Source organism: Plectropomus leopardus, chromosome 8, assembly GCF_026936395.1.
Source record: "Plectropomus leopardus strain MGB_pleo_1.0 chromosome 8, ASM2693639v1, whole genome shotgun sequence".
Classification (NCBI taxonomy): domain Eukaryota; kingdom Metazoa; phylum Chordata; class Actinopteri; order Perciformes; family Serranidae; genus Plectropomus; species Plectropomus leopardus.
Window position 1 is genome coordinate 26,064,577 of NC_142183.1, and position 11,736 is coordinate 26,076,312.

At 42.6% G+C, this 11,736-nt stretch overlaps 1 protein-coding gene across 1 annotated transcript; it reads right to left on the reverse strand.

Annotated features, from left to right (window-relative positions):
- Positions 1-1,676: 1,676 nt before the first annotated feature.
- stc2a (stanniocalcin 2a) lies at positions 1,677-8,342 on the reverse strand. Its single transcript, XM_042493798.2, has 4 exons — positions 7,774-8,342; positions 5,692-5,834; positions 4,804-5,015; positions 1,677-4,570 (listed from the first exon to the last, which is right to left on the reverse strand). The coding sequence occupies exons 1-4, from the start codon at positions 7,910-7,912 to the stop codon at positions 4,207-4,209; spliced, it is 858 nt and encodes a 285-aa protein (XP_042349732.1). The 5' UTR covers positions 7,913-8,342; the 3' UTR covers positions 1,677-4,206.
- Between the last annotated feature and the right edge of the window lie 3,394 nt (positions 8,343-11,736).

Sequence of the window (11,736 nt, forward strand, 5' to 3'; positions counted from 1 at the left end):
AGACAGTATCAAGTGTATAATAGTAGGTCAGGTCAGTCACAAGAGACAGATTTAAAAAATAATAAATTAATAAAATTAAATTAAAAAAGAGCTGAAGCAGCAGAGGATGACATATTCTGACTTTCTGTGTCAAACTGCAAACATGCTGGATTTCCCATAATCCAATTTAATAGTGTTTTTCATTAGACCGTCCCTGCATCTTACAGCCTGTTTAGACCTAGTGTTATTTACATGCGTTTCAGTGATCCGTACACAAGTGGTATGCCAAGACACATTGCTGTACACAAATGTGTCTGTCATGTGTCTCCAGCTGACCACTTGCTTTCAGATTTTGTTATTGCCTTGCACTCAGTCATTACATCCAAACATTTATGCTCGCTAGTCATGTTTGTGGTTGCATCAGCTGGAATATCAGAGTTCAACATGGCTCCTTTCATAGGACAAAACAATGGCAGGTCATGCAACAATTCATGCAACTCATTGAAATGGGTAAGTTATAGAGCATTAGTGTGCTGTCACCAAAACAAACACCCTATCCTGCACTGATGATGTAGTCCTTGTGTGAGACCGAACGGGACATTCTGAAGTTTACACTACTAAAAGATATGTGGTCAAATATGTCCCAGATTACCTCTGCAAGTGGTTTGAGTGATCGCATCTCAATGCATCTTGGTAGTCTTTTATACTTGTATTTAACACTTTCCACATGTGACCAGATCACCCAAAACAAATGTTAAAACCAGGTGTAAACAGGGCCGTAAATATCCACTTTTATACAAACAGGAATGCTTCCTGTAATCCAAAAGAAACGTTGACAACAGGAAGTTAAAACACTTTAGGTTTACATTTTATGTAAAAATCCAAGACATCAAATACTTTAGCTAACTCTGCATTTCAGCTTAAAAGCATGAGCAACGTCAATCAAGTAACTCACATCTTTTAAAAATCAAATATTTGCACCTGCTACCACCAGCTGCCTTTATGTCAATAAAAAGTGAAATGTCACCACCCAGTGGTCATTTGGTGTCACTACAAACTCAGAGGCGACTTGTTAGGAGCTTTGGCAGAACGTGCAGATTCACATCACACTGCAGAGATGCTGATATTACAGAGGCTGGTATATGTTATACGGCATGTCTTTTTCCTTGCCACACTGGAGATAAAACAATAAAGCACAAAGGTAGGATTTGGGCTTCACATTCCCATATACGGCCCTCTGAACACTCTTAACTCGAACTCTGAATGACTTAAAGCTCCAAAACAACACTTGGAAGTCTACCTTTCAAATCAGAGCACTGTCTAAATGTTTAGTGAGGCAATGTACACTGCTGGGACAACTAATAAAAACTGACACCCTGAACCCATCCCAAGCATTGCACACAATCCAGAACTGCTGACGTAAATGTTTAGGCCTTTCAATAGGGAGGATATTTCCAGGCCTTGAAACTTTAAACACAGCCTGTATTTCACTGTCAGAAAGGAGGCGGCATGTCAAACGAGAATAGGGTGTCTGTTAACTTGTGTGTATACCTGAGCCGACGAGCCCTTCTCTGCTAACTTGCTTGTTGAATGTTTTACCATTCTCCATCTGAGCTATGTTTGTCGTGGAGTTTGTGCCACGATTTCAAGCATCATTATGAATAAAAACTATATTGACGGACACAACATGTACAAAATACAGACAAAAATACTTTAATGATAACAAGATACATCTGACTTCATGAGTCCAAAGATATTGATAGGATCATATGCCCAATGTCTTACAGATGAGTTACAAACTTCTAGACCATGTTCTGTGTTTTCAACGGTGAAAGCAGAGTCCTTGTGCTTAATGCAACGTGGCGATGGAGCACTGACAATACCGGAAACGTGGTTAATTTTTTTTTGTCCTCTGAACGCATAAAGAGAAGCCATTCAAGCCACAACATTATTACAAAAAGCCATATCAAACCTAATGACAGAGAGCTGAACAGATTGTCACTTTACACACATACAGTACATTCTCAAAAAGGATTAGCTTATGTCTCGTGTCGGGATGTCACAGGAATCCCAACTTCCACAACAGAGTTTAAAAAAAAGAAAAAAAAGCCTGAACGCCTCACTGATGATTCAAACCCTCTGAGCTTATTAAAGTACACGATTGGGAAAAAAACATTACCTTACTGTAATAAAAGTGAAAAAAAAAACTTAACTGAGCCACATAATCTGATTTTCTGTTTGCACCAGTCGCTCCCCAGCATGTGGTGTCCTGTTCTCACAAACTACACAGCTAAAAGCATGCAACTGGCCTGAAATGGTCAAAAGCCTGTGTCTGTGACCTAAAGGAGGGAGAGAAGAAGATGGAGTGAATCATCACATTAAAAAAAAAAAAAAAAAAAAGTCGTCTCTCTCCTGCTAGCTCCGCTCCTCTCTGCCTCTCTGGCTCTTGGCTGTGGCCCAGAGGAATTCTCTGGTGGCCTCAGTAAATATAACATTTAGAATAACAGCGCCAGAGCCCCCGTGTGTGGACTTAACCCAGTTCCTGGTTCCTCGCTGCGTTGCCTGCGGCTCTAACGGGTAGAATAACAGGCCTTCATGTCTCTCCTGACCTAGGTAAGGGACCAGAGAGGAATAAGGGCTAATTTAGAGGGGGCCAGAGATCTGGAGGATTTCTGTCAAGCCTCTTTCCTGCCCACTGGGATGCCACAAAAGGGTAACATTGATCTTCTAAAGAGGAGCTCAATCTGGTCCTAAGGAGCATGTGGGGATACAAGACTTGGCGCTGCAGTTGATAAGGGGTTGCTCAAATGAAATATCCTACACAGTAAGGTCTGATTAGAGGGCTCTGGTAACCTGGTCTTATTTCTTAACCCGCAGCGGTCCAATGTGAACTAACAATCATCCCAAAGTGCAAAATCTAAGACTTCTGTGGCTCAACATCATCATAAAATAGTTCAACATTAAATCTCCCCCGACGACACAGTATCATCCATTCACTTAAATCACAGAGAAGCGGTCACCGTGGACAATAACAAGTTTAGGCACCTTGATGTGTGTGATTTTATGTTCGAAAGGACTTGGGTGAGCATCCTCTCTTCGCGAAAGTTCACCGATAGCTGACAGTTAGATGGAAAACCAACTCAAGGAGAATGTATAACATCTGACAGTTCAATTATTATTCGTGAACAAGAACAATAACGTCTCCTGAAGCTATGAACATTAATCTGTAAGGTCACCGTGCCACTATTTCTGGTGCTCAATTATCAATGAACGGTGGTAACGTGATACTTTTTGCATTACATCAGATGCCTCCCATTGTTTCATTCATTGTTGCCCAGATATCAGCGCTCGATGAAATCAGAGATCAGTCTTGGCTCTCTTATTTCTAGCTTTGTGAGAGACTTATCAATACATACAAGTGTGAAATAACTGTCCATATTCATAGTATTACATTTGCATCCTATTTAGAGTGGATTTTCACTTGAAGAATGCACAAGTTTGTTGGCTTCGTGGCCATCATGCACTACAATTCATATGTGCCAGAACTGGACTTGAAACCTGTACAATTTGTATTTAATCATCAAGTATCTATAATTATAATACACATTCCCACTTTGAAACGACATATGGTGTATGTTACATATCTACAGACCAATGTGTGATGGGTGCAATACTGTGAAGAGAACAACAGACAGCACGCCATATACTATGTCATCTATAGTATATCAGTATTGCATATTGTAACTATATTTATACATGTTTATATAAATATAGATAAGTATATTTCTATGTACATTTTGATACTTCAACATTGCATACAGAATAAAATAAATAATACAAATATAATCAAATCTTACAGTAAGTATGATTTGAGAAATGCTATATTAGAGCCAAAATAGTCCTAACAGTTGAAATAATCATGATAATAACAATTATTATTCAATTTAAAAAAATCGTGGCCTACAGTCTGGCATAACAGTACAAGCTACACCACAATTACCCTGCAAGTTTAGCATGTGGGACTGCTGGAATGACTGGAGAGGGCGGAATAAGGACAGGAAAGGTCGGGGCTTGTATCCTTCTGCTCAGTCTGTCTGGGAATTTGTGTTTGTGTGTGTGTATGTGTGTGAAGATATGTGTGTATTTGTGTGGAGGTGTGCATAAGTCTGCAAGTGTGGTTTTTAAACATCGTAGGGGGGTCAAAAGTCGGGACAGTCTCCTGCGCTTTCACCTCCGGATATCGGTGGCCTCTGGGTCTTCCTGCTCAGCCACGACTCCGGCCTCTGGGCTCTGGCGGCGGGGTCCTTGACTGCGGTTGCGTGGGTGAGTGTTGAAGCCCGCCTTAGCTGGCTTTTCCTTGTCGCCTTGCCGTGGGGGGCGAGGGTGCTCAGGTTCAGGATGGGAAGGCAAGGGGCGGCGGTGGTGCTCAGCAGTGGAGCCAGCGGGAGATGGGGCGAGGGAGGAGCAGAGGCTCAGGCTGTCACACAGAGCCCCCCAATTCTGCTCGCATTGTAGCCGCACACTCCGTGTCAACGCCTCCTTCACCTCCTCTCCACAGCTTAGGAGAATATTCACCAGCTCCACATATGGACTGGGCAGAGAGAGGCAGATAACTCACATGAAGCTTGTGATTTCATGTTTGGAAGCACAATGCATCTAAGTCGAGGCAATGACAAGAATAAATGTGATGGTGTTATTACTATACATGGAGAACAAGCTGAAACTGGCGAAAGAGTCCGGCAAAGGTAAACAATCAGAGATAAAAAGAGTAGGGACAGGCTGGAGAAAATATATCCAAACATGCTGTCCAGAGCAGCCACTCACCCTTTAGGGAAGAGATCTTGGAAATGGATCATCTCCACCATGACGGCCACATTCTCCTTTGCAGCAGAGCACAGGTTGTGTTTGATGTAACACTCTCTCTGCAGCTGGAACACCATCTCTTTAATGGACACACACTTTCTGCTGATGCAGCTGAACTTGTGCCGTAGCCCATGTGCCATACATTTCAGAGCATCCTTGATAAAGGACTTCCCCTGTGTACACACAGACACAACTGTTGGGTGAAACACATCAGCCAGAGAAAACCCTTAGGCTCATTTCACTATATTACTAAATAGTTTTGGTACTTTGGAGATGATGTGCACCTGTTTCAGCCGTGCTGGAGTGTATGTGTGGTTGCGTTAGAGCAAACTTGATGTGAATGTGTAACTATATGCCTCTAATACAGAATGGGGTGATGAAAGTCTGCATGAATAGCAGTAAACTGTGCTATTCTTCTGCTCAAATCCTCTGGATTTGCCTGCCAAGGATTCCTAGAATGTGACCCTATAGACATGTTAAGACCCCAGTCAGGCCTGGCTTGGCAGGGCTTCAGCCTCTGCTATGTATGAAAAGGGAGCTAACTAGGCATCTTGCCAACTGGCTCATGACCCTTGGTCCTAACTGTACAGGCACCAGTCCACTGAGAGGGAAGTGAACTTCCCAAGAGAGGAAAAGAGCTTATGAGATCAGTATATGCAAGATCGCACGTCTAGGAAAAGTGATATTTTTTGAGGTATGTAGGGAGAAAAAAAAAGCACAAGTAAACAAATCTGTCTGTGAACGACGAGTGTGAAGCAGCGAACCAGTGAAAAGGAAAAGGAATGTTGCCTCTGGTTATATCTTTTTTTTTTTTGCAAACACACACTCACACACAGACTAGTTTAGTACCTGAGAGTCAAATTTGCCAGCGTTGTGCAGGAACGTCATGCAGATTTCCTGTAGCCCTCGTATCTCGCAGGAGTTATTCTCAAAGCACTCAAACACACCACAGCCGACATCCCCTGCACTCACCAGGCAGTGCTGGATCTCAGCTGGAAAGAGAGAACAGGTTAGGGGGAGGGACCTTATCATCTGTTCACAGCAGAGACAGCAGCAGATTGTTACAGGCGTGTTGGCAATGAAGACCATACGGCTTGAAGGCACAACTCCACTTCAGCACTTGAGATTGCTGCACTAATCACAAAGCTGATGTGGCGTATAACTATTTCCACAGACACAGGCGGTCGCTCGTGTGTTCATGACCTAGAGTCTGAGAGAGAAAGGGGAAAGAGGAGGGTGGGGGGAGTCTAATTTCCCAAAGCTGAGGGGTTTCTGCAGAGGAACACTTGGTGACAGATATTACTGTGTCATTCTGCACCACAATCCATCTGCACTGCCTAGCATTGAGATGGGATGGTGCATTGCAGATACAGACTACTTGTGGAGGAAATGCAGTCATTTCGATTGTCTAAATGTGCATCAACAAGTCTCATTATTGCATTCAAAGAGAGATTGCATTTAAAAAAAGGTGCATCATTAGCTACAGGAGGGGGCACAACAGCAGCAATGCAGGCAAAAAAAGAAGTATGTAAGTATATGTCATGTGAATACATAATGTCAGCTCCTGCACACCACTGGCTGGCTCTCAAGTGCCATTTTCTCTTTACTGTGGCCATGAAAGACAGGAATAAAACAAATGTTTGAGGACAGAAATTACCATGTGAAAGTGAAGGTCTCTTTTTTCACCCCAAATTGCTGTGTATCATGAGACATCTGACTACCAGCAGGGAACCTGTCACAGAAAACTGCCGCTTTACCCTATATGACATTGTCGGGAGTTGTTTTACTCTATGGCAAATTGCAGGTTGGGTTAGGAGCCAACAGGCCGTACACAGTTTGGCTATGAAAACCCCAACTGTTGACTTAAGTGAAAACATAATTACACGCGTGGTTTGTCTTGAAGCTGATAACTGATGGGCTTAAGAGCATTTTTTCCTCTCTCTTTGACTCGGAAGTGCGCGCCAGCTGCGTAAAGAAGACAGCAACTAAAATGTGACTTATTAGAAATCACGCTTGTCAACAAAGAGCCTCTGTTTGGGGGGGTGTAGTAGGGGGAAGGGGAAGAGCTGCTGGTAGGCACTGAGTTGAACTTTAGTGCGCAGGAAAAGTGAGCCGCTGTCAGCAGTGCTTGTTTTGGCATCACGGGAATGTGCTTGGATCGTACGAGCTTGGCCGCAACGTGCATTGAATTACACAGTGGTGTTACCAGGGTCTCTGCTGTGAAACCTGCATTGGAGTTTACCCCTCATTTTTTCACTATGGAGGCGAGATAACAATTATGCTGTAATATTTTGACACAGGTTTACATGGTAGGAAGTCATGCTGGGTATGAAATGGGCCAATGTAAACGACGAGTTTCACAGAAAAGGCAGCCCAATGTGGTGTTAGTGCTTTGGGTTAATTACGCAGGACGCGCTCGTCTTTTTTATGGTATTTAAGCAATGTTTCCCAAGAGGACTGGCTCAAGAAATAAACTCCAACAATAATTAGTGCTCCACTAACCTGCTTAAACGCATCATCCACCATTCATCTGCGGAGACAACGCATGCCAAAGCCATATTTCTTCAAGATAACCACTGAAACAGTTACCTATAAGGCGCGCACACACCAGCGCGCACGCACACCTAGATGCGCTGCCGTATACATTACCTATTACCTTGCGCCGTTCTATTAATAGTTTACTAACATATTGGATTTCTGTCTGAGAGTATTTACAAGATATCGTCTTCCTGAGTAATCGAAAAGGGTCACTCGTGTTCACCGTAGCGCCGGGATTTAAGTTAGAAGCAGCGGATTACTCAAAGGACGAGTCCCCTCAGCATGGTTTAACGTGCAGGCACAGAAACACGTGTACGGACAAACCCTGAGGAGATGTGCTGCACCAACCAAGAACCTCCACATTTCCACTCACACTTTTTTTTTAGTTCTTACCTGTATTCTGCAAAGAGAGGCGTCCTTTCTGGCTCGCGGGCTTCTCCGGGAGGCTGTCATGGATATCAATATTATCCGATCCCACCACTTGCTCCAGCACTGACAAAACCAGCAGCGCCACGGCCAGTTTGACCAACATTGCGTCTCCGACAGTGTGCTCCGATTTCCAGCAAAGATCCCCGGCAGTGTGTGTGTGTGTGTGTGTATGTGTGTGTCAGTGAGTGTGTATGTGTGTGTGTGCGCGTGTGTGCGTGTGTGTATATGTGTGTGTATGTGTGTGTGTATGTGTGTAAGGGTTCACCTTGGATCAGTGATCAGCGCAGCTGCGGCTTGGTGTCTTATTGGGGCAGCTGTGGGACTGAATGCATGAGCTGGAAGGGATGCTGCCTATATTTCTCAGAGCCCCGGGTGTCAATTTGGATGAAGGAGTTAAGCAGGTGTTGTCGGTTGGAGCTTCACAACCAATCAGAGACGCAGACATCCACGTCCAAGGTTTTAGGGGAGTGTCCAGTGAAAGTCCCCTTTTTTTGCAATAAAACTGGCGCTATAAAGCAATATTCATGAGTGAGTTGATTGTGACAGCAATGATGATCACGCAGTCGTTCAAAAAAAAAATCTGCAAAAGTCAACAATATCTATAACACATAGATCTCTACAAAGGCACTGTAATGATCTTTTAGCAGCTTATATGATTTGCATGTATAGTTCCTGCTTGTTGTTGCAGCAGCTAAAGTCAATAGAAAGTCTGTTTTTTGTCATGAAACTGGAGCACTTATTTAGGCTACAAGGCTGCGGGAGGATCAAGAAAGCTTGCCAACAAACTGGAGAAAATTGAAGCACATGATGTCCAAGCACTCTGCATAAAATAGGCTTAGCTTGTGGCTCTACAAGTCATTAATGCTAGGTAGTAAATAAATTCACTATGGCTTCAAAGATGTCTGCAGCTGTTCACAGAAAGTAGGTGAAAAGTCTGCAAAAGAAACACTCAATGAAAATGAATCACACTGTATAATCTTGCAATCAATGTTCTAATGATGTCAGAACTTTATATGATATATTGATTTTGAGATCATGCTATAATTACTACTCCTATAAATAGAATGCCCTTAACTAACTTTTTTTTATGGGGTAGTGAATGAATCGTGAAGGGGTCTGTTACACAATGCCCAGTTTAGTCTGTGACAATGAGGTCTGCTAACCACTACTACAGGGAGTGATCTAAGAATAGAGGACCAACATTGGCAGAGGTTGTACATTTGGAGACCTTAGAGGAATCTTTTTCAAGAGCAACACTTGAGGATGCCATGTGGAATAACTGCAAGCAGACTGCAGTGAGAACATAAAGTCTCTGTCTTCGAAATGTTTCCAGTGACCTAATGGTGTTACTACTTTCAGGTAAAGTCCACTATAGGAGCCAGTAGTGCGATATAAGCCAGCATGCAGCCGTGTCACTCGTGAAGCCAGAGGGCCACCGGGGGACAGGAAATGGCAGGAACTGACTATCAGGGTGCAAGGTGGGGGACTGCACTTGGGTCTCAAGCCTCTAGGGGGCCCAGTGATTCTAATTGTGCCATCCTCTTCTTAACTACATCGCACTACTAGAGCAACCTCACCATCATAAATTTCCAGCCAATCATAGGTCTAAGCATAGACAAGATATCAGCACGTCTCTATTAGGCTTGGATGGTATAATGGTATACCAAGGTATTTAGAAATCCCAAATGTATACTTTTCAATATTGTCATAAATATAGGTGCTCCTCTTTCTATTAAACTGACTGAATGCAGTGCACAGCATGCACCACCAGAGCTCAGTCTCCAGTCTCTACTGGTGGGACAGGCAGCTGAGCTGAAATACACTGCAACACCTAGTGGTGGAGGGATAAGTTACAGGACTAAACAGCTGGCGGGCAGCAACGGCAGAGAGCGACCGTGGGGAATAACAACATGTTTTTACATCTAAGTTACAGCTAATTTGGTGAAATAAAGATTTATTTCAACCAAATGGGAGCAGGTGATTGCTGGAACAGTGGACTTACTAACTAAATTACTAACAAGAGTAACCAAGATAGTTTGGGTGAGTATATTTTGTTTGAATGGAGTGTGTTTTATGATGAGTTAACGAGGCAATTAAGCATCATCAGTCGTCCATGACCGAGAGAAAGTTGAATTCAAAATGTTTATAGTTGTATTTCTCTGTTTAATAATTAAGGAAAACAGCTGTGGGAATAATACTTTTCTTAATATTTTGTGGGCTTTTATTTTTATTTATTAGTCTGACAAGAAAGCTGAAAGTAAGTAGCGCACTTGCTGGCCAGGAGGATGGGTAGCACACAGTGTAAAAGCGGCTTTAGAGATGACCTGCAAACTTTGAAAATCATAGCAAGTGGCTTTCTTATTGTAGTGCTTCACTGTTAAAATTCTCAAGTTTGAAATAAACTTCAACCTCCATCATAGTGTGGCAGTCGTAATGAGGAACGATAATGTGGTTTAGTGTTATAAATAAGTTATAGTTATAGTGTTATAAGTTATATCGGGTGGCAGTGGGGACCAAACTAAAACTCAAACCCAGACACAAATATGTTACGTCACTGCTCTGGCGCCCCATAAATGAACATGGGGAAATGATTGTTTTTGTGTGTGTGTGTGTGTGTGTGTGTGTGTGTGTGTGTGTGTGTGTGTGTATGTGTTTGTGAAAGTCAGACGGAAGAAGAGACAGATAAACGTATCTGATTGTGGCGAGCTGAATTTCTTAGATCTGTGCCTTTGAAATGTGCTTATCATAACATTTCATTTATTTTCATAAAATCCTTTTCATTTGAAGCGCTGGCTCTGTTTGCTGGGGAAAAAAACCCTTTAAGACCCAGGCTATATTTAGACCATCAATGAAATTAGTCTAGAGCAGGAATTGGACTCCTGCTCTAACCTAACCGAAATGACGATCACTTATAGCTCTAAATATAGATAATTATTATCTTTAGACTGCAGTATCTATTGGTTTAATTGAGGTTTTGAGTCAGTGGAATAAATTTTGGAGAAGTCACCACAGCTGAGAAATGGGAGGTATTTTGGCCAGGAGACGGTGCAGCGTAGAAAACCTCAACATTTCAATATTCCCATTATATTCTTATGGTGGATGTGGTAGACCTTGTCTGCCATGAATTGATGATGATCTTGTCTTACTTTTGTCTTCTATCCTCATAATATTGCACTAATGCAAAGATTAGTTTGGATATTAGTAATCCACATTTAATACAGCATCATTATAGACTTTGTTCTCCTCAATAAAAAAAAAGTTGTTCCAGTCTGTGTGCCACAAATTGGCTTTAGGTTGACGAGCACAGAACGGAAATTGCAATGCAGCAGTATTTTCAAAGTCCACTGGATTTCCAGCAGGCTCACACAGGAGGGTGTAGCGCACCGTGGCGCGCGTCTGGAGATGGGCTTGGAGCGTTTCCAGTTGTGCCTTTACCACAAACTGGAATCTCCTGCTCAATTCACGTCTGTTAAAAGCTGCCCACGCTGTGAACACACCCTCGATTTGGCCCAATCAGGGTGCTGCAGTGGACCACAGGCTTGTAATAGAGTGCGTCATGGCTGCCTACTGGTGCTGCATTCATGTCATATGGGAAAAACTGCTGGAGGTCTTCAAACCAAGACTAACGACCTGGAAGTATTACAGTTATTTAGGGACTTTGACATTCCTGTTATTGACTTTTCTCTGGCATTTTAAAGCACTTAGCAGACATTAGTGAGTTAACAGCCGACATTAGTAAGTTAACAGCAGACCCGATTCCAATGCAGAAATGAATTGTTTTTCTTTATCAGTTAGCATTTTTGACCAAATTCAAAAAATCACTCAAGGTCCACTTATTAGCATTTTACAGAGCTCTTAACCACATTTCACAGTCTTCCTCAGTGGATGGAGAAAGCACAGTGAGTTATCTTGGGTATCTTTCAACAT